Source organism: Dipodomys ordii, unplaced genomic scaffold (genome assembly GCF_000151885.1).
Source record: "Dipodomys ordii isolate 6190 unplaced genomic scaffold, Dord_2.0 Scaffold1, whole genome shotgun sequence".
Lineage (NCBI taxonomy): Eukaryota > Metazoa > Chordata > Mammalia > Rodentia > Heteromyidae > Dipodomys > Dipodomys ordii.
The window spans coordinates 65,700,593-65,727,569 of NW_012267217.1; the positions used below are offsets into that span (position 1 = coordinate 65,700,593).

Consider the following 26,977-nt stretch of genomic DNA (forward strand, 5'->3'; position numbering starts at 1 on the left):
ATTAATAAGTGAAGCACAGAGTTTGATAAGCGATGTCTTTGCCTGGGTCGCCGTTACATGTCTAATTTGCCGGGAACCCTCTTCGCATGGTGGTTGGCGGGTCACGCTCGTGGCACTTACCAACGTTCATCTTCACGGAGGCAGTTTTGAAAGTGAGCACTGGAAATCTGTTGGCTGTCTTGGGAAACAAAATTATTTCTCTCATAGAATTTTTTTCTCTTTGAAGCTACCTCCTACCTTGCTATTGTAACTGGGGTCCTTTGGAGAGAAGGAAAAATTGTCTTCTTTGAGTTGTGTGATCTGAAAGGATGTGGCCAGAAGATTCTTCATAGTTTTACAATATTTCTGCAGTATTTTTAGGAGCGTGCCTTCCCTCTGTACCTTGTGACTATGTATGAGGCTATTGTTTATTATTCATACATGTTGGACTTCAACGTTTGCTTGATCTCTTTGAATGGATGGAGCTATATATGTCTTTATGGATTAGCTCCCTTTGAAAATAATACGAAACGGAATTTGGGAATCGTGGTGCATCTGACAATGGCCTCTCTTACATACTTTTTTTTGAACCCAGAAGTAAGACTTTTTAAAAATAGAACTTAATGAACTACTGTATTTTTTTGTGAGCCTTGATATTCAGGAAGTGCAATAGAAATGGGGATGGGTAATGAGTCCTTTTTTCCTCCTCCTGGAGTAGATAAACAAATGTGGACAGCCTGGCAGAGTCTTCGTGAGGTCCAGATCTGGGCTCTTCCTTGTTGTGTATACAAAGTCTCACACAGCCACTGGTGGCTTTTCACAATATTCACTGGACCTGGGTCTCCGAACCCCTTAAAATTACAGACACCCCCAAAGAGCTTTTGTTTTTGTAGACTTTGCCTATTGATATTTTTCATGTTAGAAATTCAAATGGAAAATTTTAAGATATTGATGCAGTTCATTTACAACATAAACCATACATTGTATGTCACTATAGATAAGAGATTAGCACTATTTTACTTTTTGGGGCTACATTCTTTCATCTGTTTCTGTGTGTTTCAGTGTTTGGGTTCAAGTATAATGGCAGTGGGAAAGGGACACGTACTCTAATGTCCATTTCAGGTAATCATGAGGTCCCTCCATCCTATACCAAAACTCTCTCTCCCTGCCTCACCCCTTTCTAGGCACTCAGGGCCTCATGATTGCTGGGCAGGTGCTCTACCACATAGGCCACACCTCCAGCTGTCAGCATAGGTGGTAAAGCTTGGTAATGCATCATGGAATCTGAAACTCTGTCTCTAAGTTTTCCTCCTCTGCGACACTGAAGTGCATTGAACCAATTTGCACGGTGGTCGTTTCTGCGTCTTTATCCATGCGTGCGTGTGCATGTGCGTGTGTGGTGTAGCTTCGTGCTCCAGTTAGCTTAGTTAATTGCGCTGATTACAAATCTTCACATAATTCCAAGCATTGCATCCTTTTGTAGCACTACCACTTGTGTCAGGAAAGCTGCTGAGGATTTGAGACAGGCTCATAAACAAGGTTGGGCGTGGGGAATGGAATATTTTTGTATATTTTTTTTCCAGTCTTGGGACTTGAACTCAAGGCGAGCACTGTCCTTGAGCTTCTTTTGCTCAAGGCCAGCATTCTACCACTTGAGTGTGGGTTTTTTTGTTTTGTTTTTAACTTTGTTGTTGTTGTTGTTTCTCAGAAATTCAGACGTTGTCTTGGTGGAAATCATCAGTGTAGAGAGCCCAAAACAAGACCACAAGCCCCTAATGTAGACATCTGCAAAATGCAGCCCATAGCTACTGCCTGTTCATGTGAATAAAGTTTTATTAGAACACATACACATTATCATTTTTGCTTGAAAGCTCATAACTTATCATTGGCCACTAATGCTATCATCTGTTTTCTCAGAAGGGTGCATTTTGCTACTGTTCTCAAGAAAATCCCTGCAGTTGCCCAAGACTGAAGAACCATTATTAGGCTGTGCATGACATGTACTTAGTCACTTTTACGTCAAGACTCCATCACCCCACAAAATAATTAGGTCTGCAGCAACCCCAACAATTGCAGACTCTCTGTGGGACACTGTACCTTAGGCCCCAGCACAAAAGCTTTATTATACTTCCATGTCAGCACTGAGAAAATAAAAAAGAAATTCTAAATGTGAGAAGTTGTGGTTCTTTGTTTTGTGGGCTTTTTTTTTTTTTTCTTCCGTCCTGTGGCTTGAACTCAGGGCCTGGACACTATCTCTGAGCTTCTTTTTGCCCAAGGCTAACATTCTACCACTTGAGCCACAGCGCCACTTCTGGCTTTTTCTGAGTAGTTTATTGGAGTTAAGGGTCTCAGAAACTTCTGGCCAGGCTGGCTTTGAACTGTGATCCTCAGAGCTCAGCCTCTTAAGTAGATAGGATTACAGTTATGAGCCACCAGGGCCTGGCCAGAAGTTGTTTTTGTTTGTCAAAAAGATTGTTTAGGTGAACCGATTCTGTTTTGTTTTTCTGTGTCAAGGACAGTGGCTAATACAATGATGGCTGGAGGACAGTGGGTAATAGGACGGTGACTGGAGGAAGGTGGGTAATAGGAAGGTGACTCGAGGACAGTCGGGAGGATGGTGGGTAACACAATGACAGCTAGCACGATTGGCTCCTGCCTCTTATGGCCACACCTTATTGGGGGGCACCAGCAATCCCTACCCCCTGCATACAACCAATTCTGCACCTTCAAAGGCAAATCATATCTTAAAACTTTTTTTAAATCCTATTGGCCTTCCTAACCCCTAGGCATGTGTCAAGACTCACATCTTGAAGATTTCCAAGTTACATTATAGAAGACAAAAGCTCAATTAGATAGACTAGGTCCAAACAAAAAGCAAACTTCAAGCCATGTATTATACATTGATATGAAGTAGTAAATCTTTCTGGCTTAGAAACCAGAACACATGAGGGAACCTCATTAGGACAAAGAGCTCCATGACTTTGTTCATCGTTTGACTGTAAACATCTTAATTCTTTTATAAATGAACAAGAAATGCATTAGTTGTATCGTGACCACTTTAAACAAGTAGAGGCTAAACCATTACCTTTCCAAAGCCTTGTGTTGTTTTTGCTCAAAACCTCGTTTTGAGATGCCAATCATACACTTTATGCATTTCGGTTTGGCTTCAAGATCTTGTTAACTGCTTTTGGTACCCTAAGAACACATCAGCAAACCATCTTTCACAGATAGCCAAGAGGAGTGCCCCCCTGCCCATGCAGGGCTGTGAGAATCAATATAGTGAGAGTATTTTTAGGGACTATTGATGGATGGCTGTATTTTGAGCTTAACTCAAGTGCCAGATGCCCCAGAGCTGACGAAGATGAACTCCCCACTTACTGAAAACCGAATAGACCATCATGCACTCAGAGGGCTCCGGGAAGGCCAGGGGATGGCTTTGTCATTTTGGGAAGAATCCTTGGATGTTTCTGGGTAGCCTCGCTCCATATGTTGATGAGGACTCTGCCAGAGCAAAGTGGTACCCAGTTGGTCCCCTCCCAGGCCTGGGAATGCACAGCTCTGAAGTTTCAGGACAACATCGTTCAGCAGCGAATCATCTAATCCCTCTATCAGGAGTGATGGGGTACACCCAGGCACTAATGGCCTGCCCCACAGAAGGCGGGAGCCACGTTAAGCTGTGCTTCTGTCAGCAAGCTGGGAGCTTCAGGTCTCTGACGTGGCCCTCGATTGCTAGCAGGTTTCTCTCATTGCACTTCATTTGCATCTGGGATATCAATTAGCATGTTTGTTGAGGCTAATTGAATGAAACTCAATCATAGCTCTTAATTGCTTGACTATGTGAAAAGAAATCACATTAATGCAGCTAATTAAGTGTAAGGCAATAGATGCAACATAATTAGGAGCGAGATGTAAAAAACAAGAGATGGCTAAGGTGCGGGGAGTCGAGCGCGTGGGGGACAGCCAGGCATGGTTAGCGCGCCGTTGGCGCGTCGAGAAGGGTCCCTTTGCTCAGGTGCCTGCGTGGGGGGGGGGATAAATAAATAACCCGCATGATAAGCCTGGACAACTTGAGAAGAAAAATGCAAATAGGTTTGCAATTACTACTTTTTCAAGCTGTTGAGGGCAGGAGACGGCACCTCTGGGGGCCTGGCTCCTGAGTGGGCCCCGGGGACTTGTTAAGTGCTGTTTAAAAGTACTTGGCTTTGAATTACCCCTCGTGCCTTGTTAAAGGGATTTTTCCCCCTCTTTTATCTGCGATCAGCATTTTCGACAACTAACATGGAGAAGGGGTAGTATCTTGCATCATTTGCATATCAAAATCCATGCTTGCTGTCTTTCTTTTACCCAGCGAGGCCCCTGCCTCAGAACCAGGTCTGCACGTTTCCTCTGCCTCTGAAGAGGGAGCATTGTTTAGTGGTCGCAGCTTTAATTCCTCAAGTACCAAGATGGGGGAGAGGGTGAAAGGCTGACCTCTTTCAGAAAGGCGGAGCTCCCTGCAGCTTCTCTTGGGAGCAGCTCTGAGCATCAATCCATCCCCCCTCCCCCCCAGGGGTTTTACATCCCACCTGTTAGGCAGCACTGGGCCTGAGAATTTCCATTGACGGGGAATTGCATCTTGTAAGCTTTTAGCATTTTTCATGGGCTTGAAATACAGGAATTGACAAATTGATATCCTGACTTCTTAGAGCCAGTTCTTCTGAAGTGGTGGCAGATCCCCGGCACATGCTGAGCTTGAGATAAATGTCTTCCCTTGACGCCTCCCCATCGGAAAGCGGGCTCGCTACATTTCTATAATAATTTTAAATAAGATATCCTGGTTATTGTATGTTGAGACATGCCTATTAAAAGAGCCCACGCTGGGGCTTAGTCACTCTCTGATTAGCCTCATTTTAGAGCTCATAAGCAATAAATGCTCAATTACACTCCTGTTATTGTATTTTAATTTGTTAAAGGAGAAAGTTATAGCAAGTTGATATTTTTAAAGGAGTAACTATGCAAGAAGGAATGCATTATTTACGAGCATTAACTTTGGGTTTGAAACTTGAGAGAGGCTGGGGCGCACCTCGCTCTGCCCTCCGGAGAGTCCTTCTTGGCCATCCCGTGCCGCCCTCTGTCACATGTTCACGTGTCCTTCCTCCTCATCCTTCAGCCTCGCTGAATGATGGTCATTTATTTTTTTCCCGTCTTTGGTCCACACCCTTCCCAAACCACAGCCTTTTTCATAGTCGATCACAGTCATAGTATTATTTTCACAGTTGGAGTAGTCAGACATCTTGTCATCAACCCTGTTCTCCACCTGGAGACACCTTCCCCTTTCCCTTCCTCACTCGGACTCTTCCAAGGTGGCCGCTGCAGACACCCGATAGACAGCTCAGTGACTGCCAGGGGGTTCAGGACCTGCCTACTGGTATCTTCTCTCCAGCCTCACCCCTGCCTCCAGATTGGCCCAAAGGAGCCACACCTCCTGGTGCTCTCCCCTCATCTTCAGTCATTTTCCTCTTCTTAGTTCTGACCTTGGCTCTTTGGGCTTTTGTCCCATCGGCCACTTGGAGTCTATCCCAGGGAAATCACTGGCACCCTGCAGCATCCCCCCCAGGGCTGCTGGCTGGAAAGCCTCCCACAGGGTCTCCCCTCTCCCTGCATGTTTTACCCTCACTTTATAGAGTTTTTCCCCCTTAGCCATATGGCCTGCAAGGTGAGGTCTGCCTCTCATCATCTGTGCACTGGTGGCTCACGCCTGTAATCCTAGCTACTCGGGAGGCTGAGAGCTGAGGGTCTCAGTTCAAAGCCAGCTTGGGCAGCAAAGTCCAGGAGACTCTTATCTCCGATTAACTACCAAAAAGCTGAAAGTGGAACCATAGCTCGAGTGGTAGAAAGCTAGCCTTGGTCACAAAAGCTCAGGGACACTGCCTAGGCCCAGAGTTCAAACCCCAAGACCAGCATAAATAAATAAATAAGCAAACAAATAAATAAATGAAATAATTGTTGGCCTGTTCCCTAGGAGCCAGTAAGACCCACCTCACAGTCTGCCTGCTCTCTTTCCTCATCCAGCCTCACCTCTTCTTCTCCTTCTTTCTCTCTTCCTCCCTTCCCCCATCCCTCTCCTTGTCCCCCTTCTTCTCTCCCCAGTCTTCCTTTGTGTGTGTGTATGTGTAAAACTCCACTGACAGACTTAAACACTGTAACAAATACGAATTGCTGGGTGTAAAAATCTGAAAGGAATTCACTAAGAATCTGCCAAAGCCAAGATGGTTGTGCCCAATTCCTACTAATGCTTAAAGCTCTGAGAAGGGATTTACACAACAATGATTTTGAATATATCCTCTCATCATATGTGATCATGATCATTATGTATCTGTGTCCAGTGTTCTGGACTATTATTAAGTGTATTGATGTTATTATTTTCATTGTTACTATTAATATGTAACACACCTAAGGCTCAGTAGCTCCTCACTCTCCAATAGGCCTTCAGTGGATGCTTCACCACTGTGAGTTAATGAGCTCCTGAGGGAGAAGGTTGATGCTGGCTTGTGAGTTCAAGGCTCTCGCCATGGTCACTTGGCCCTGTCCCTTTGAGGCTGTGGCAGCCCAGGACTTCATGGCAGGAACACATGGCTAAGGAGACCTGTGCTCCTCGAGAGAAAGAAAGTGGGGGAGGGGCTGGAGCCCCAGATCTACCTGAGCACTCATCCCCAGGTCCTTCCTTTCTCCCCTTCCTACCTTATGAAAGTGAGCCCCCAAAACAATGCAGCTGTCATTGTACGCCTCCTTCCCTCCAGGAACTAGCCAGGCACCACCAGGAGCAAAGACCGAGAGTTCTTCTTTGGTGTAGTAACTGAAGAAACCTAGGACTCAAGGACCAAACGGTGCACATTGCTGCTTCACAGCCCGCTTTCAGACACCCACCCAGCCCTCAAGGGTGCTCTTGGTCCTTCATATACCCACTCCTCCTTCTGTACTGTTTACACTAAGTTCCTACCAGATAATTCCAGTCCTCCCTACAGAAAAGTATTAAAGAAACCATGGTTCAGCCCCCAGAATTTTACCTGGATGTACAAGAGGAGCCTAGTGTACATATAGTAGGCAAGAATTAAAAGAAAACAAAGCTAGGTGCCAGTAGCTCACAAATATAATCTTAGCTCCTTAAGAGGCTGAGATCTAAGGATCGTGGTTCAGAGCCAGCCCAGACAGAAAAGTCCATGAAACTCTTTATCTCTAATTAACCACCAGAAAACCAGAAGTGGAGCTGTGGCTCAAATGGTGCGTACTAGCCTTGAGCACCAAAACTCAGGGATAGCTCCCAGGATCTGTGTTCGAATCCTAGTACTAGCACAAAAAAAGGAAGGAAAAAATCATGATTAAAGATGTGGCTTGGGAGTAAAGTCTGCCTGTCAGGGACTGGGATGCTGGGTTCACACCACAGTGAGCAAAAAACTATATAAATTCATAAAATATATGTGAATGTAGATGTATCTGTCTAAGTTTCTATGTGTGTATGTGTGTATGTATTGCTAGGCACTGGTGGCTCGTGACTGACTGTAATCCCAGTTACTTAGGAAGCTGAGATCTGAAGATCTCAGTTCATAGCTAGCTCAGGTGGCAAAGTCCTTGAGACTCTTATCTATAATTAACCACTAAAAAGCCAGTTCAAAGTGGTGGAGCACCAGCCTTGAACACAAAAGCTCATGGACAGAATCCAAGCCCTGAGTTCAAGCCCTAGGACCAGCAGGTAAAAAAAAATTCCAAAAATCCAGGATTTGTGTGTACACTTGCTTCCTAAGTTCCCCCTGGTGAAGCATCTGCTCCATTCCCCTGTGTTTTCAGTTCTGGGTCAGTTCAGGACACAGACACCAAACTCAGATTTCAATATAATGGCTAAGGCACCCAGGCCCTGGAGACGAAATCCTTACTTACCTCGGAAATACCTCACACAGTAGCGGGGTCACAGGACCACAGCTCATGACATCTGATAGAGCCTAGTGTTCTCCACTGTGGAAGGTCCACTTTTTAATCTCTCTTGGCTATTTAACATTTTGAACAGGATTACATGCAAAATGTTCACGGTAAAGAGATTGATCTCCTGAGAACCACTGTGAAAGTCCCAGGGAAGAGGCCGCCCCGAGCCACGTCGGCCTGCGCGCCCATCTCCAGCCCCAAAACCAATGGCCTGTCCAAGGACATGAGCGGTTTGCACGTCTCACCAAATTCAGGTAAGCTCACATCACGCACACCCCAAGGACCGTGGCCCAGCAGCAGCAGTAGATGGCCTGGCTGGAGGACCAGGTCGGACTCCACACACTTAAGTGGAGACTTGGCGGCTACACAGATCCAAGTTTCGAGGCCACATTCCTTCCCGATTGGCTGTTCTCTGTACACATCTGGATTCTGTGAGTGCCAGCCAAGCACATGGTGGTGTTCAGTGTGTCAGTCTTGCCTGGGGCCTAGGGTCACCTGGGAGGCTGGTATTCAAGGCCTTCAGAGAAATGTGAATCACTCCTTAAAGTATGAGAGATGATCTAACTTTGGGAACCTGTCTAAAAGAAAAACAATTTGGAACAAGATTTAAAGGAAGGCATTTAAGCTATAGACAGCATAAATACTCTGTTTTGTATTTGAAGATATACTCATCAATCTCTAATGCAACTTCAGTTGTTGGTTTTCTTTTTAATTCCTTGTTAAAGAAGTTGCTTTTTGGCGGGGCGCTGGTGGCTCATGCTTGTAATCCTAGCTACTCGGGAGGCTGAGATCTGAGGATTATGGTTCGAAGGCACCCCAGGCAGGAAAGTCTATAAGACTCTCATGTGCTGGGAAGGTGGCTCAGTGGTAGAGTGCTTGCCTTGCATGCCTGAGGCCCTGGGTTTGATTCCTCAGCACCACATAAGCAAAAAGAAAAAAAGCCGGAAGTGGTGCTGTGGCTCAAGTGGTAGAGCGCTAGCCTTGAACTGAAGAGCCGAGGGACAGTGCCCAGGCCCAGAGTTCAAGCCCCACGACTGGACCCAAAAAACAAGAAAAAAGACTCTCATGTGCAGTGAACTACTCAGAAAAGGCCAGAAGTGGTGCTGTGGTTCAAGTGGGAGGGCAGTAGCCTTGAGCAGAAGAAGCTCAGGGACAGCACCCAGGCCGTGAGTTCAAGCCCCTGGACTGGCCAAAGAAAGAAATTGGCTTTTTGGTTTGTTGTTTTTTGTTTTAATTATTTAGCATTAGAGAAAGCCAGTTTTGTTTTGCCAATATTGCGTGCATTTTGAAATCCCGGATCAGTTGCATGGTCACAAGCATTCAGTGTCGCGGCTGCTTGGCTCTGGAAGGGCAGGCAGCAAGGTGGCAGCACATGGAAATTCTCTAGGAATAGCCTTGGTTTCCTCCAGCAAAAAGCTCACCTCCACCCTGTGTTCTCAAAACAGGTCTCCTGTTTCTGCAGGAATTTCTAGAATTTCTGTTCCTCTAAGGTGCTGTTTTCCCTTCTGAATGGCTGTGTGCTGTTAAAGACGGGAGGTGCCCACTCCGCGTGCTCTAAATGACCATGGTTAGGAGGGAAGGGGTGAGAAAAGCTGGGGTCTGAGGCCCGCCAGCCTGGCTTATGGCACGTGAGGCCTCCTGCCTGCATGACACAGGTGAAGAGATAATACCTGGACGCAGCAGGGGAAACGGCCACGGCAAGGGACACACAGCCCTCGAGCATCCCGCTGAGACCAGGGTCTCCTGAGGAAGGCATCGGATCCTTCCGGAAGGTGCATGGGTTCCTGGGTCTGCTGGCCTGGCTTCCTCCCAAAACATGAGTGAGATTTCTGTGTCAGGTGAACTGGTACTGAGCCCACGGGAGGAGAAAAGTTTTATAGTCCATAATTACCAAAATTATTCACTAAGTTTAACTTCAGTGTAATTTCATTGCTATTAGACGGTATATGGTCCTGAAGGGTTACTGTTTCATAAGTTAGGAAATGCATACAATTCTTTTTAGACAGTGTCACCCCTTTCCTTGCTTTACCCCCTTCCTGTCCCTGCCTATCAGTTACATAGTTCATTTTCCACATAGGGTACACTGGATACATCACTGTTTTTGTTCACTGTTTCTTTCTGCACTTCCCTTTTGCCCCCCCCCGAAAAGACAAGACCCCAAAAGCAAAGACAGCACCACCACTAACAAAAACGACAATAACAAAAAAACACGTTTCCATTTTCCAGAAATTGTTCTGATAAATAGTATTTTAAATGTTCAGAGGAGTTACACCTGTGGGTTGGTCCCCTAAGAGTATCCTCCTTTGGTCTGCATGTGGATGCCTAGAGCTCTGTATAAGTTACCGTGTCCAGTTGTATTTTAGATTTAGCTTCCATATATGAGAGAAAACATGTACTGTTTGTTCCCTGAACTTGGTATTAGTTTTAGTTTTTATGTAAGTCTGTTACTTTGTTATATTACATTATCATGTATTTCAAGAATTATTTATTGAGCGGTTATTTGTTATAGAAATAGTGTGTGCCATAAATCTGGTGTCCCTGACTGCTACAATTCCTATATGTGACTGTCAACTTGTGACCAACTAGTTTTCCATCTCCCTCCTCTCTCATCACGTCGATCTGTGGATTTATTTATGTAAGCCAACAAACACTTGTTGAACTTCCTTTATTAAAAAAAAAAAGTGTTAGATGCTTCCTGTCAAAATCCAGAACACCTACTAGCTCAGTTTTGACCTATCACACCTTGAAATAACTTTCAGCTGACAAATGTACATGTGCGTGTCACAGCGACGGGGCATTTTAAAGTCTGTATCTACGTGGCATCCCTACATCTGTTGAGTTCTTCATCTCATCCCTGAGCCCCAGGGACTCTGGTCACTGAAACATAATCCTTACCCTAGAACAACCCCTCATCCTCATCTGGGGGTCAGAAGGACAGAGACAGAGACTTGGCACAGCGTGGCAGGCTTCAAGAAAGGTGGGAGGTCTACAGGTGGCGTGGTCAGCTCCACCCTGGGAATGGGGCTGCGCTGAAGAGAGGATAGAAATGTATCTGGCACGTAGGACAAAGTAATGGCCCTCAGTCCAAGAAGTGTTAAATATGCAAAATTAGGGTCTTAAACTCCTTCAGTTTGTTGCTGTTGAATACCAGTTGTCATAATGATAATAAAATGTTTCGTAGTAAGTAGAAAATACAAAAGGTCCTGTGCCACCATCCCATGCCTCCTGGCTAGATGTGTCCCAGGCCGCCTCTTCTGGGGGTTTGCCTATATTCCATTTTATTTACTGGGAGACCTTTGTGAATGGGCATGTGACCGGGTTGAGACACAGTGAAAATGTCACAGCCCTCTTCATGACCTGCATCTTCCTAACGCTCAGTCCTGTAAGGACGCCTAGTTTATTTTCTCTGCTGTTTGGACCTGAGGTAGCGAGGTGTGGCGTTCGCTGAGTGCGGTGCCTCCCGGGCATCTGGGCCTGGACGGGGCTCAGGCCTGCACGCTGGGCACCCTGGCTCAGCCAGCGGGCGAGGCCTGCGGCTGGCCCAACAGCGGCTTCTGTGGCCTTGTCAGCTCAGCGCCTGCACTGTTGGACCAAGCTGTGAGGCCCGCAGTTCAGGAAGAGGCAGCCACTTCACTAATGTGTTTTGAAATTTTAATTTACATTGACCTCCCAAACCTGAACATTAATCCGCGAAACAGCATGTCCTTTCCTGGGTGAGAAATGGAAGTATTTGCTAGCTCTGAGTTTACATCATCTAAATGACTCTTTAAAATTGAGTTCCCTGTATTTAAAATCCTGGTTTGTAATCTGCTCTCTCACATGTGGTATTGTAACACAGCAAATTTAATCAGAAATGAATAGTGTTTAAGGGACACAGCTAAAATTTAGTATCTGTAAGGCTATCTGTGGCTATTTGGCAGAAACTTTCAATCGTCTGCTTAACCTAATTCTTTACTCTTGCCTCATTTGATTCTGAATGTTTATGTTTGTTTTAAGAGTTGTTAGGTTAACTGAGCTTGTTTCCTATTTTCTTGTGTCAGTTCTATTGAATTCCATTGGTGTTTTATACCTTCCCTTCTGGATCTGTTCCCCGCAAGCCAGGTACACGTATGTACCTTGCATGCCTGGTACATGTATGTACGTGCCTTGCACGCCTGGTACATGTGTGTGTCCATGTGTGCCTGGTACACGCATGTGCCTTGCGTACCTAGTACACATATGTGCCTTGCATGCTTGGCACACTTATGTGCCTTGCACATCTGGTACACATGTGCCTTGCACAACTGGTACATGCATGTGCCTTGCATACCTGGGTCTTCCTGCATAGCACTTCCTAAGGGACCATGAGTACATGTACAACCATTTGTAAGGTTCTTCATATATAGTTCCACATCGGCATCTATAAAGTGGTGGCCCATTTCACCTTGCACACTTGCTAGTAATGGTTTTTAATCTACACTGATTTGATAGGAATGCATGTGGAGGGGTGTATGTAAACATTTTATAACATTCAGATATATCCTGGTATTTTACTTGCGATTTACATTGTATGATCTTATTTACATGTACAGGTTTTCCCCCTTTTTCATGTAAAATCAAATCATAAGTGTTATACATCTCTGGTTTCTACTGTAAGCTATTTAGGACAGCTTTAATAACTCCAAAATCGTGTCACAACAAGGCTTTAGGAGTTAGGATCCTACAGTTCTTATCCTACAGGGATAAGAAGGTAGAAAAGGCCCTCCCCAGGAACCCTGGCACCCAGGTAAACATACATACACATACACACGCATGCACACACGCACATGCACCATTGTTCTCTTCAAAGGGACAAGTGTTTCGACCCAGAGCATGCCTTGTATCTGATAACAAATGTTGACAAACACAAAGGCATGACATTCGGGGCATCTTTTTGGACATGATACTCAAGAGTTTTCTCCTGTGACTCACGAGCCCTGGACAGCCAGGAAAAATAGAGGTTAATTCATGTATCTGAAAAACCTAGTTTTATTTTTTCAGGAATCTTCATTTCCTTTCCTTCAGGCTACCATCAGTGGTCCTTTGTCACCTTAGATAATTTCCTCTGCCTCTCACCTCTCTGCTTTGGTTGTGTTGGTGGTACTGAGGTTGAACTCGGGGCCTTGTACTCTTGCTTAGATTTTTTCCTCAAGGTTGGCACTCTATCATTTGAGCCACACCTTGACTTTTGGCTGTTTGCTGATTACTTGAAGATGGGAGATAGACAGACATTTCTGCCTAGACTAACTTTAAAACATGATCCTCAGCCTCCTGAGTAGCTGGGATCCCAGGCGTGAGCCACCAGAAACAAAATAAAATTGTTTACGTGAATAACTAGTTGTCCTCTCTCGCCGCCCCCTCCACCACCTCCCCCGGAATTGTTGTATATTCTCTATTCTCCTTTGTCAGACAGCTAAGTCATTGGCTCAACTCTACTGTGTTTCTTGTGTATATTCTGTTGACTTTACCACATTGTCTTACCTTCTATGCTTTTGCCATGTTGTCTTAGATGCATGACTTAATCTATATCTGGTATCATAGCAGCATTTATCCTCCAGTTTTGCTTGGACATTGCAGTCTGAGTTGTTTTTGTTTTTTCCACATGAATGTCAGAATAACTTCCCTTCCCCCTCTACTAGTAGCACATCCTGACCTACCTCTTGAGCCATTGGTTCACAGTGGAGGAACTGCCATCTCTCCCATGGACACCAATATGTTGTCAGTTAATTCACATGTATTTTACACTTCTCTGTGAAGCTACTAGTCCTCTTCATGTCTCTCTTCCAGGTCTTACTAATCCATCCTGTTAGTTTCTAATTACGTGGTGCATTCTGTGGCTGATGTTTCTGGGGGAGGTCTATTATCATCTAATTAGTAAGGGATAAGAAAGCTCTTAGCTTTTGTATTTTTTTCAATCCAGCCATGTTACTCAACTCATGTTCATTAGAATAGCTACTTGGATACTTAATTTCCATAATGCATTCCCGATTCTGATATTATAATGTCTGAGTCTTTGTCGAGGTTGAGTTCATTTCTACCAGTCAGTTTGGTGATTTGGATACCTTTCTGCTTTACTTCTCAATCAACCATTTTCCACTCTTAATGAGACCTCCATGTGCCTAGCCCTGATGAAGCCCTGGAAACGGGAGGAAGGCAGCGCCGCCCTTCCGGAGCCTGGCACCTTGGTGGGGTAGAGGAGGCAGAAGACAGATACACCTGTAGGATCGTCACCGCTCAGTGATGGGGCTTAGGAGGGGATGGGGCCTGTGGAGCAATGATGGTGGGGAAGGGGGAGGATTCGTGATTCCCAGCCTGTGGAAATAGCGGCTGCCTCTCAACAGTGAAGTAATAGAAATGCCCACTTTGCCAGGGGCTTGGGAAAGGAGGAAAAGTGTATCTCAAAACAGCTAACCTATATACTGATGGCGGAGCCCAGCTTTCCCTTTCAGTGGAGGGCGGGTCCCCTGAGTCACCCAGGCCTTGGAGCCCTGAGCAGGCTGGGGCCGGCCAGGAAAGAGGCTGGGAAACCGGCTCTGCAGTCATGGAGGAAAACAACTGGAAAAGAGCGGCAGCTCTGCCCAGAAGCCACACGAAGGTAGCTTGCCAGCCGCCGGGAGGCCTGTTACGCCAGGAGCCGCACGTGCCACACATCCACGAAGAGCCTGCAGCCTGCCCTCCGCGGGAAGCCGGTGGCCGACAGAACCTTCCATCCGCCTCACCCTCACACAGTCTCGCATTCACAAGTGAGTAGACAGACAAGATGTGTGTGGGGTCCAACGGTAAAACCGGGAACCAGAAGGACAGCTGATGGGTGGCAAGGAGTAGAGCTCAGGGGGGTAACGCTGCTGCTGCAGGGTTCTTACGTGTGTTCCTGACCAGAAAGACTTAATAAATAGGTCAGGGACAGCACACGTACAGTGGAGCAAACATAGGAAGGAGTTCTAAAATCAAGGACTGCAAAAAATGAAAACTTAGATAAATTAATACAAAGAACAAGACTAAATACAATGTCGGCCATTAAGGATATACCAGAGGAAAGCGTGCTAGCGGTGGACAAGGGCCTCTGGAGGGTCAGATACCAAGTTGGATGGAAGAAGAAACTCTAAAAAATACGAAGAATATTCTGGAAAAAAAAAGACAACAACATCCGAAATAGGAGAATAACGTTCTCTACAAAGGAAGAGAAAGCTGAGAGGATGTGGACTTCCAGGAGCAATGAGAAACCGTAAAAGACACTGAGGATAAATTATTTTGAACCTGAAAGCTATTCAAGGCATAATTATTACTAATCAGCTAAAACACCATGCAGCACACAGGGTCTTCCTAAGGGATTTTTGAAAAAATTGCCTAAGGATCTACTCCAAAACAAAAAGAGAAAGGGATCATCCACCAGGTATTTATCCAGTCCTGCCAAATCCCTCTCTGCCCATCTCGCCTCAGTCCTCCTCCGAGGTCTCGCCCACCCCAGGAGCTCACGGCAGCCTCGTTTCCATCCTGTTGGCGTGGAAATTGTATTGTCTTATGCACAAACTCCAGCAGCCAGTACCCAACCTTAACTTCAGTCGTGCTCCAAGAGAAGATGAAATGTCCACAAGTATTTTCTGACATGATTTTTGGACAAGCTGGTTTGGTAAAACTGTGTCCAAGTAAAATACAAAGTTGTATTGGTTCCAACTGTTACTTTGAATGCATAATAAAGAGAACAAGGGCTAGGAAGCCCACACTGAGGCCCGTGTGAGGGCCTCACGCAGCTGTCTCTGTCCCTCTGTGGTTCTGGCGGGGGGGGGGGGAGGATATGTAATCTGTGGCTTTGCAAACAATGGCCCAGGTAACTGTGCAGAATCCTATCCGTGGTTGCAGAAACTCTTACACCTAGAAGGAAGGAGGGGTGGTGATGTTTAGGTTTTCCCGTGCCGTGCAGCATAGGTGGTCCTGAGTAGAGATCCTGGGTGGCTCGGACATCACCTGCACCATCTGGCAGTGGAGTGGCAGGGTCTCCAGGGAGCTGTCACCCCAGCTCCGTCGCGCCACCCCCACTATTTCCTGTGAATTCTGGCTGCAACATCTTTGTTCTAGGATTGCGGACAACTTCCTGTCTCCAGAGTGCTTCTTTGTTGGGTTTCTGCAATTACGGATGTTTTCATCCTGCCCAGATTGGTACCTAGACCTCTGTAAGCAGAACCCTGGCCCCTTCTCCGCCTCCAGACTTCCAGCCCCCCAGCGGTTGGAAACAGCTCAGCCATCAGGAGGGCAGAAGCTCGTTTTCCCGGGTGTGGTGGGGGAAGGCGGGGATGGCAAATGTGTTTTGAGTATTGAACTGCATTGACATCTAAAGTCTCAGCCATGCTGTTTTCTCCACACTTCAGCAATCAGGACATCCAGCAAACCCATAAAAAACCAAACTAATCGCATGAATATTCAGTGACCCAGAATACTAATTATTGTCATGAATATTAATGGATCGGACTTGCTCTCTCCTCTCCTCTTTCTCTCGTCCTCTTCCTCCCTCTCTCCCTCTCTCTTTTTTTTCCACTTAGCCGGCTCTAAAGATGGGTCATAATGAGAGCATTTAAGAGGGAGCACTCTCTGCCGTGACAGGGACCGGGGCAATAAGGAGAGCTTGATTAACGCGTGCACTTGGGGGAGAGATGAGAGGCTTCACGTGGGCCTGTTCGGGGGAGGCGATGAGGCCCCGGCGGCTCTGTTGCTGCTCCCAGAGATTAATGAGGCCTAAGAGTGCATTAGGAACAGTGACAGAGGTTTGATCTAATGGGCTCAGTCATTTTTCCTTTGAGTGACAGACGCACAGAAGTAATTGGCTGTGCAGAATGGCAGCTCATTGGCGGTACTTAAGGATACATTATCCCCGTTGTGTGGCCCGCAGAGGCTGTTTATCAAAACTGCTCACACTGCAGGCGTGGAGTCGCTAAGCTGCTGTTACAGTGGTAATAGCTATTAAAAAAAAAATAACGCAGCATCAAAATGAGGTCCGTTGTTGTGTCAGAGAAACAAAGTTTTTCTTTGTTTAGTTTCAAATGGTCTAGAAAACATTTTAATAGGTGGAGTGGCACAGTGTCCCCGCAGTGCCGGTCCACGCGGGCCCGCCTGGGTGCGGAGAGGCCCCGGGCCGGCCCAGGGCCGGGGCACCTTGTCACCGGGAACTCCTCGCACCGTGGGCTCGGTTACAGCGGTCCACCCTGTGGCACATCCTATGCCTTCTGCCATCTTGGAGCGCTTGCCTTCATTGGCTGAGGCAGAGACAAGTGTCATGTGATAGCTGCTCCTGTGGCCGGGTTTGCTTTAGGTTCCACGGCCAGTTAATAATTAATTCAGTCATTTTAGTGGACAAAACGGACCGTTTCCTAAGGATTCTCAGAGTAAAGTATCAGGAGAATTAAAAGGCGCCGGCGTTCGTACTTTATTCTGGGAGGAATCCGGGCTCCCTGCGGGCTGTGCTGTGCTCATTCGTCCCTCCCTCTGACGGCTGGGCAGACCTGAGCTGGGTTGTTTCCACCACTGAATTGTAAACATTTTGAGTCTTTCTCTCCTTGTTCCGTCACCTTCCAGTTAGCTTTCTTCATGAAGTACATACTGCTGAGCATTACCCACCATGTGAAATACAAGTGGCCAGGAGCAGGGGTGCGGAGTGCCGGAATCTTCTAGATGGTGGTCCCCACTGGTCATGCTGTTTGGGGAGTGGCTCAAAAATAAGTGCAAACCAGAGCCCCAGTTGAAGGACGCGTTCTTCAGTTGTGGCAACTGTAAATAGATTGCTCTTTTTTTGTTTGTGTTTTTATAAGAATTGGCAAAACTAACTCGATTTGGGGTGATTTCAGTTTAAGTCATGAGGAGGGGTATGAGAGATGCCAAGCGATGCATCTCTGTGGTAGCTTGTAAGTAAATAAAATTACTCTAGGAAACTCTTTTTTTTAATCTGGGAAATGTGGGTGTGGTGAAAAATAATGCTTCTGATGTTGCTGTGATACATTCAAGACCAGTAAGACACAGACTGTGGTTCAGAAGTGCCCGGGGGGCAGAGACCGTGGGTCCTGGCCACAGGCCCAGCATCCTGGCCTGCAGCTTGTTTACGGCCTGCACTGGGAATGTCCTCAGCCCTTCTGGTATAGAGTCCAGTCTTCAATTTGCCCACTTTCTACTTCCTCTTTTCCATACTGACAGAAGAGAATTCTTCAAAGTAATTGTGATGTTTTGCCCTCTCCCAACCCTCTGCCCTTTTTTTCTATGTCTACTCACCATGCAGAGAACACTGTCCCTCTTTCTGGAATGTGTCTAATGAGTAGGAACACCCAGAGGAATCCCAGCCCACAAACAAGCAGCTCCCTTCATGTGTCATTCTATACACAAGTTTTTTGCGACACACATCTTTTTTATTCAGGTGCCAAAAATGCTTTACAAGAACTAGAGGAGTCAGGCTGGAAAGGTGGCTCAGTGGTAGAGCGCTTGCCTTGCATGCCTGAGGCCCTGGGTTCGATTCCTCAGCACCATATAAGCAAAAAAGAAAAAAGCCGGAAGTGGCGCTGTGGCTCAAGTGGTAGAGCACTAGCCTTGAGCTGAAGAGCTGAGGGACAGCACCCAGGCCCAGAGTTCAGGCCCCACAACCAGACCAAAAAAAAAAAGAACTAGAGGAGTGAGAGAGAAGTACAAGTGAGCATTTCCAAGGGTAGAATCAGGTGGCTGCCACAGATTCCTCCCTGGGAGGGATAGCAGCTAGAAAAGGCTCTCCTAAAATGAAATGTGTTTTATACAAAGCTTACCTGTTGTACTTACTGCATAAACAGGAAGACAGAACCACTGTGTCAATTAAATAAGAGACCATGTATGTGAATTTACTGAGAGGTGAAACAAATAATAACAAAGGCAAGGTGTGATTATTGTTCTATAAAATTTATTATCTGTGCTTGTATGCTTTACAGAAAATTACTGAATTATATTCTCCTCTTGTATAATGTTACCTTCCCTCATTATCACTGAACTACATATAAATTTGTTCATGTCACACACACCAAGAAATGGATTGGAGTGCAGTAATGGATTGGGGTGTGGTTCTCCGTAAAGACCTTTAGGATCTTAGCAACAAGAGCTCCTTAAACAGAGGAAAACAAACAAGAAGACAGAAGTAGGCATGGCTTGCAATGATGAATTTTTACCTGTATGGCCACAAAAAAGGAAAAAGACTTAGCTCTAAATATATATATTTAAGCATTATTGTAAATATAATCGTTTGTATGACAGCTTACCTTCTCTTGAATTGTGTTGCATCCATCTCCACAGATGCACCATAGCCCACTGGTGAATGTAAGCAGTGTTTCTTGTTCTCTTGCTCACCTTTGTTACAGGTACTGTCCTCATCTGCAGCTTCATTGTCCCTTGCACAGTTTCCTTCCCTTCCCTTCTTTCCCTTTTGCCAGTTGTACTTCTGACAACACTGATCGTCCATCTTTAGGTTCTCCATAGACTCGGTGTAATAAGCATGTCCCCAAGGTGTCCAGGGCACTGACATGAGCTGGCCAGTTGTAGTTGTTCAGTAAACCATTGTCAAGTCCAGAGAGTGAGCTCAGCCAGTGATAGCCACACAACCCCAAACAAACTGAACAACAGGAGGAACTCCATCACCACACACAAGGAAAGCAGTCAGATTCTGTGGATTTTAAAGATAAACAAAATTAGCTATGTCACCATCTTGACTGTTTGCTAAAAAAAAAAAAAAAAAAGTAATAAATGATAGAGAAGAGAAAAACCCACTGTTGATGAAATTACAAAGCACTAATCTCCACAGAGGCTTTGCGGTTTACAGCGTGCTTCTCGTGATGTGGTCATTATATTAACCACGGGAGGCATTGTTTCCATTGTCATTACCACCATCACTTTATTATTATCCATTTTGCAAATTATCGACTGAATGGTTTTAATGACACCCAGGTTCTATCTTCTTTTGGCCACTAGTCATTAAAAAATTCATGAGCATCATCTACTATGAGTCAGAAAGATAATATGCTGCTCAACCCCATAACCTTAGGACGACTGACTTACCCTAAGCCAAAGTATCAAAGTGAAGATGTCCTTGTTAGTGTTGTTTATAATCTTCAGAATGTGGAAACAACCAAAACCCCCACTTCGGAGGAATATGATACTATGAATTATCCACATTAAATCAAAAGATGATGTTATATGTCTGAAAATATTCTAAAACTTCCATAACAACGTGGGGAAATGGCTAGGAAGTCATTGAAAGAAATATAATACAAAATAACATATCCAGTCATTATAACTAAGAACTGTTGAACCTATGTTCAGTAAAAAATATTGATGTTGAGATTTTGATGGACTTAATTAACATTATTTGTGAATCTATCTAGTTTTGCAAATTAGTTTTAAGAAATATATGCAACTGTGTACTGTGGCTCATGTCTATAATCCTAGCTATTCAGGAAGCCAAAATCTGAGGATTATAGCACAAAGCCAGCTTGAGTGGACAAATCCATAAAACTCTTATCTCCATTTAGATAGCAAAAAGCCAGAAGTGGAGGTATGGCTGAAATGGAAGAGCCCTAATAACCATGAGCTAAAAAGCCAAGCAAGAGATGGGGCCCTGAGTTCGAGCCTCAGTACCGGCACAAATAAAGGAAGGGAAGGGATAAACTTTTATAATAGAACAGGTTTTCTTTTTTTTTCTCTTTAGTATCATAATTAAAACAGGAGGGGCTGGGAAGGTGGCTCAGTGGTAGAGCGCTTGCCTTGCATGCCTGAGGCCCTGGGTTCGATTCCCAGCACCACATAAGCAAAAAGAAAAAAGCTGGAAGTGGCGCTGTGGCTCAAGTGGTAGAGTGCTAGCCTTGAGCTGAAGAGCTGAGGGACAGCACCCAGGCCCAGAGTTCAGGCCCCACGACCAGACCCAAAAAAAAAAAAAACAGGAAAACAAAATAAAGTTGGCTATTTCCAGATTTTAGAAAGTAACTGTGAGCTTTGTAATTCCAAGACTTCAAATTCCAAACATGGTCTCCTTGCTGTGTTTACCAGTCATTACATGTATCATTACAACCAGATCTAGATTCTATATTCTTCTTTCTCTAAGACACGTAATATGGAAAATATAAATGTTTAAGTAACAACAATCTGAGGAACCCCATGTTGGTATCTCAGTAGTAGATACAAATTGCATTTGTCTACAAAGGTAAGAATCACAAAATGCCTGAACCTTTAAAAAGACAATGAATGTGTCTGGGGGGTAGGAGGGGGCAATCCTCTTAAATGCTGGTGACCCAAAAGAGGGCAGATTTCCAATTCAGATGCTGAGCCGAATGGGCCCTGCTCGCCAGCACCTCCAGCATCTGCAGCTCACTTTTTATGGTAGTGTTGTGAATTATATTCTTTTCGGGTTTATAATTAGAGGACGGAGCAGATGGCGAAGGCCTATTTGAAGGGATGTGACCATTAAAATAGCCTCCGTCATTCCGCAGTTAGTCCAGAGAGCCTGTTTTCCCACGCGTGCTCACCATGGGTGTGGGCAGCTGCCACCCAGCCAGACAGCCCCAGAGGCTGCAGGCAAGCAAGACTGGATCTGAAACAAAGTCTCCGGATGCTTCCAGTATCTGCCTTTGGGATGTAGGAGCCCCTTTTCATCCTGCTCCTATACTTAGAAATATTTTTTAGGTTACACAACTTCACCATGGTAATAAACATCCGTCTCTCACTTGGTGCTCCTCGAAGTCTTTGTGACTACTTTCCCCATCCCAGTCCATGAAAGTTTGATAGCACCATCTTTGTCATAGTTGCCGCTTTATTCCGTCTTACTGAAGTCAAATGTCCAGGACTGTTTTCTTGGCTAAACCCTTTAGTATAAAGTTTAGTCTTGTTTGTGAAGTAGACCAAAATTGGAAGGCGCAGTGAAAAACATTTTGAAATGTAAAAGGAAGTGATTGTTGATGAATCTTTCCTTGAATGCTGAGAGAGGTCATCATGAGAGTGTATTTTTTAAAAATCAGAACAGGCTATTTTTAATGTAATAAGCCTATAGCTTAAAAGAAGAACTGTGTCTTTGATGTCATTTGGTGGATGAAAACACTCTGGTTCAATAGAAAACCCGCATCTTTCTCATGCTCGTCGGAGATGAGCTCAGGCAACATACTGATACTCATTCAGATATAAATGCCATATTCACTTTGAAATGCAAATTGTTTAAAGAAAAATAGCATATGGTGGAGGTAAGTACCTTTTCAAATCAACTCTTACACTTTAGGGATGTAAGTACCGCTGAAATTATTCTTTGGAGAGAATCTGGTGCTTTTGACCCAGAGACGCTTCAACTAATCAAGGCAGCCCCCTAAGTACATGCACATCCATCGCAAGGCAAGGCGCCAGGAAGACCTGGATTAGCATGGTAATGCAGCCTCCCCTCGCTAATCAGGGCGCGCACCAGCTGACCCAGAGATGGGCTATCAGAGGAAGCACGCCTTTTGAGAGCAGCACAGGCCAGGTAGTAGCCATTTGTGTGTTCCGTGGTAATGTTGAAGAGAGGAAATGCCAAGACAAAAACCGGAGGGGTCCTTCTGTGACACTTCCATACAGAAGTCAGGGTCCTGTGCCGTTCGTTCACCCTAAGCGACTCATGAGTGAGTGACAGAGATGCCCAACTCAGTTCTTGCCTGCGTCTCCTGACCTGATTCAAAGTTTTAACCCATTCAAATGGCGTCTGTTTAGCCTTTCCAGGCTGCTTTGACCGCAATATACGTATAGACTGTGCAGAGTCCCTGGTGTAACTGAGATAGATGAGCAGAGTGGGGGCCGGGGTCCCAGGGTCCGCTCCTCCCGCACTCACATAGATGGCACCGCGTGATGCTTTGCAGCACCAAAGGACATGTCTGCTGCTCTTGAACCGTCAGGTCCATTTTCTGCTCACCCCGTCGGCTTCGGTCTGCCTATGCTGTTTATCTGCAGGAGCCTGTCTGCAGGGTCTGTGTCCACTCTTGAAGTATGTGTCCAGGCCAGAGTGTGCTGTCCACATGGACGCTGCGGTCATTTCCACTGGCCATGAGGCATCCTGTGCTCTGCGGTGGTAGACATATCTGCACACACCTGCACATAGGTTTAACCTGGAGGGATTTCAAAAAAGGATCTTGAGGAAATCAATAGTGGCACGTAGTATGGGAGCCTGAAATGCACCCGTTAGAGGAGCGTTGTAGGTGAAGAGTAAAAGGGTGTGTCCTAGGCTCTGCTCATCCTCCAGACATTTGGGTCCAGTAACTCCCCAGTCTAAACTCCCCCCTCATGTTCTCCCGCGTCCTTCCAGCAGGGGTGTCCCCTGGCCCTTGCTCTTCCAGCAGCTTTTGTGTCACTGTTGTGCTTCTGGGACACTGGTGGACTGTGATTCCCTGGCAGCAGAGACTCTGTCCCCCTCCCTTGCTCCAGCACAGCAGGGGCTCGAGCGAGGATGGGCAGCGTAGGGGTCGGTGGCAGGGATGGCGCATGCAGGGACCCGTGTCACTCTCCTTAAGAGCTGACAAGATCATGGGGCTGGGAAGGTGGCTCAGTGGTTAAGCGCTTGTCTTACATGCATGAGGCCCTGAGTTCCTCAGCACCACATAAGCAAAAAGAATAAAAGCCGGAAGTGGCGCCGTGGCTCAAGTGGTAGAGAGCTAGCCTTGAGCTGAAGAGCTGAGGGACAGCGCCCAGGCCCAGAGTTCAGGCCCCACGACCGGACCAAAAAAAAAAAAAAAAGAGCTGACAAGATCATTAGTTCACTACCGTAATTACATGGCCAATGAGACTCGTGGCCAAGACCGACGACAGCCCCTCCGTCCACATAGCAAGACCAGAGAACCAGCACTGTGATGCCCCAAGCCTAGTCCCCATCCAGAGACGCCCAAACTCCACAGTACATTACAAGAACTAACCCCAGGCTTTGGGTGCCCCAGGCTTTTATGATGGGTGCAGGCCAGCCTGCCTACCTTTGTCAGGGACACTGACACTGTCCTCATCCCATCTCTGATGGACAGAGCAGCCATTTGGGGCAGGCAGTAGATGGCTGATGGCTCGGTAGATAGCCAAAAGAAGAAACGAGGGAAGCTGAGGCCCATGCACAGCTGCCTGTGAAGGGCGTGGTTCACTGCCCGGCCCCAGGGTGTGGAGAAGAGGGAGAGCGGGAAGAAGGGGAGTATGGGAAGCTCCCTCCTCACCCTTCCCTCCCCGGGGGGAAGCCCATGCCCTGGTCTCCAGAAAGAGTCAGCTTCCTAGAAGGCCTCTCGTCCCTGACTCTGACTTGAGGTTGGTGAGCCAGCCACCTATTTCTCTCCCACTGCCAGTCCTGGGGCTGTGAGCACCTTTGCATGCCAAACACGCTGGGCGGCTGGGCGCCCTCTTCCTCAAACACATAAAGCCATCCGCTTCCTTCACAAATGAGAACTTCAGCTTCTCAGGCTTAATTAATAACTTGATAACATGAAATGAGTGACCACTCAGTGAGAGGGACGTAGCCCTGGAGCACTGCAGGAGTGTTGCTCTCCCAGAGCGATGCGGTCTCTGTGTGGTAGTATGTGGGGCAGACACTCCTAGATGCTTACATAGGAAAATCGGAAGCGGTCTGGGAACTATTTAGGCAATTAATGACACTCACTTAGAAAAAGTGAAATTACACAGTAGACTCAGATGGGGCGTGTGTGTCTAAAAAGCATGAGAAACCCATGCCTTGGTGGCTCACACCTGTAACCTCATGAGACTGAGATCCGAGGCTCGAGATTCAAAGCCAACCCAGCAGGGAAGTCTACGCATCTCTTATCCCCAGTTAACCAGAAAGAAACAAAACAAAACAGAAGTGGAGCTACGGCTAGATAGGGTGCCAACCTTGAGCAGAAGCAGCAAAGGCACATGAGTGCCTAACCTCTGAGTTCAAACCCCAGAACCAGGATCAGAATATATGACCAGTTTCAAGTCGATTACGAATGTCTGCAACTGTTTGTAAGTCACTGAACGTTTGAGAGTCGTTTCTTTGGCTGGTGGGCCAAAGTAGAGAAGCACCTGGCAGTGTAGCCTTGGCCAGGGGTGGTGTGGCCCCAGCCTCTGGACCTCCACAGGCCTCCACCTGAGACACCTGTCTCTGTACATTTGCCTTTAGAGGCAAGTGCCTGCTTCCAGACTCCTAAACTGTATGTGAAGAAAGAAGCAGTATTTCCCTACTATTCATAATGGGTTTTTTTCAGTTCAGTAAATAATATCTCTACGTCATCATGGAAAATACTTTTGTTTCATTATGTCATGGTTGGTGCTTGCAAAAAAAATATTGAACTGATTAAAATGGAGTAGGCTAGTAGATAGTACACAGACACAGAGAGAGAGAGAGAGAAGTTTACTCCCTGGATGGAAAACCAGACATGTTTTATTTGTGCCATGACACGTTGAGATGTTTCCTGCATACGCATGCATTCACATGCACGTCCACACTCACATATATATGTCATGCTTAAAACTTGACTTTTAGGAGTTTATGTCCACCTGCGGGTGTTGATTTTTCCAGCTTTGTCAGGTTTCTGTTTCGTCTCAAAGCCTGGTTTGGATGTGGCTGTGTAAGGAGAATCCCCTCTTGGAGCATCGGGCCGGCTGGTCTTCATTCTGGATGCCAGGAGCATGGATCATGCGGGTCTTAGAGGTCTCCATTTGTCCTCTTGGAGACCCATCCCAGAGCCACACCGCCAGCATCCCAGCATCTTGGACCTGAGCTTGTGCTGGACTTGCGGAATTTCACAGTCAGCAAGATGTCTGAGAACCTGGGACCAGCCACAGCCTAGGTAGCAGCATTGTCTTGCAGGGTGCTGTCTGGCCTTCAAAGACCTTGCCATCTGGAAACGGGTTCTTCCTCAGCTCTGTCGTCTGAGCGCATGTGCCGTCTCCAGCTCAGACTCGCTCACTGTGTGGTGTATGTGGACCTTTCCCCCTGGAATCTGCTGACAGCGCACAGTGGACTGGGGCATCGTGGCACTTGTTGTCCTGGGAACGGTCACCCCCTAGACAGCCATTGTGGGTCAAGAGATGGGCAGCATCTGCGTGTGGAGCACCGGCTGGGGTTCTGATGGGCATCACAGAGCCCAAGAAGTCGTCTGGATGTTCCGTGCCAGGATGGGCTCACACAGCAGTTGCGATCCCCTCAGAGATTCCACTTGCTGCCCTAAGGGGCAGACGTATAGGATCTGGGTCCTTTGGGAAGAGGAGCACAAGGATACTATGAGCACCAGGCAGGGCAAGAATGATACCAGTGGGGCAGTGCTGGGCCAGCCAAGGCAACTCTGGGAGGGAGCCCTGGAACGGACACCCGAATCTCACCATCCTCCGCCTTTATGTGCCTGCCCTGCTCCCCATTGGCTGAGCACTGCAATAAGCCAGAATGTTCTCGAGCACCCCGTGTGGGTACCCCCGAGAGGAAAGCAAGGCAGGAAAGTGGTGGACGCCAGCTGCCGGAGCCCCGGGTGGACCCTACAGATGGAGCCCCTCTCTCGCCCACTCTAGAGGGACGCTGCCACCTTGTGTTGCGGCTAAGTTCCGGTCTCTGTGGTGGCCTGGAGAATCCCAGAGAGCAGCAGGTAGTGGCCTCCGGGAACACCAGCTCCCTCTCTGGCTACCTAGAGAAGCAGAAGTGAGACAAATGGGGTTGGGTTGCGAGTCCTGGCGCTCAGGAGGAGACCAGAACCTGCTGTGTATTCCCAGGGTTGGGCAGGTCAAGCCTCAAGCCCCGCCCTCGGGCCGGACTGGCCCTAGCTCCTGGCCAAGGGGGGAAGGGCTCCAGTTAGAGTTGCTTCATCATCTTGGTTATTTTCTGGATTGGGGTTTTGTCATGTAATTAATCTGAGTTCTGTGAAAGCCCAGCCAAGCACCCCATCACTTAGTGTCCTACAAGAAAGCAGGTGCCCACAGGCCTGGGCATCTGCATTTCTGATTCCCAGACTCTGCTGCTGCTGCTGGGGTTTGTGGTCCCAGCTTGAGCAGGGAGGTCTCAACCTCCTGTTCCTCTCCATCGCTC

At 46.7% G+C, this 26,977-nt stretch overlaps 1 protein-coding gene across 1 annotated transcript in view; it reads left to right on the top strand.

The window, feature by feature from the left end:
* Agap1 (ArfGAP with GTPase domain, ankyrin repeat and PH domain 1) overlaps positions 1-26,977 on the top strand; it is a 345,764-nt gene that overhangs the window by 185,558 nt on the left and 133,229 nt on the right. Inside the window, exon 12 of the mRNA XM_013023308.1 lies at positions 8,021-8,189. Within this exon, the coding sequence (XP_012878762.1) occupies positions 8,021-8,189 (169 nt within the window). The remainder of the gene's footprint in view (positions 1-8,020; positions 8,190-26,977) is intronic.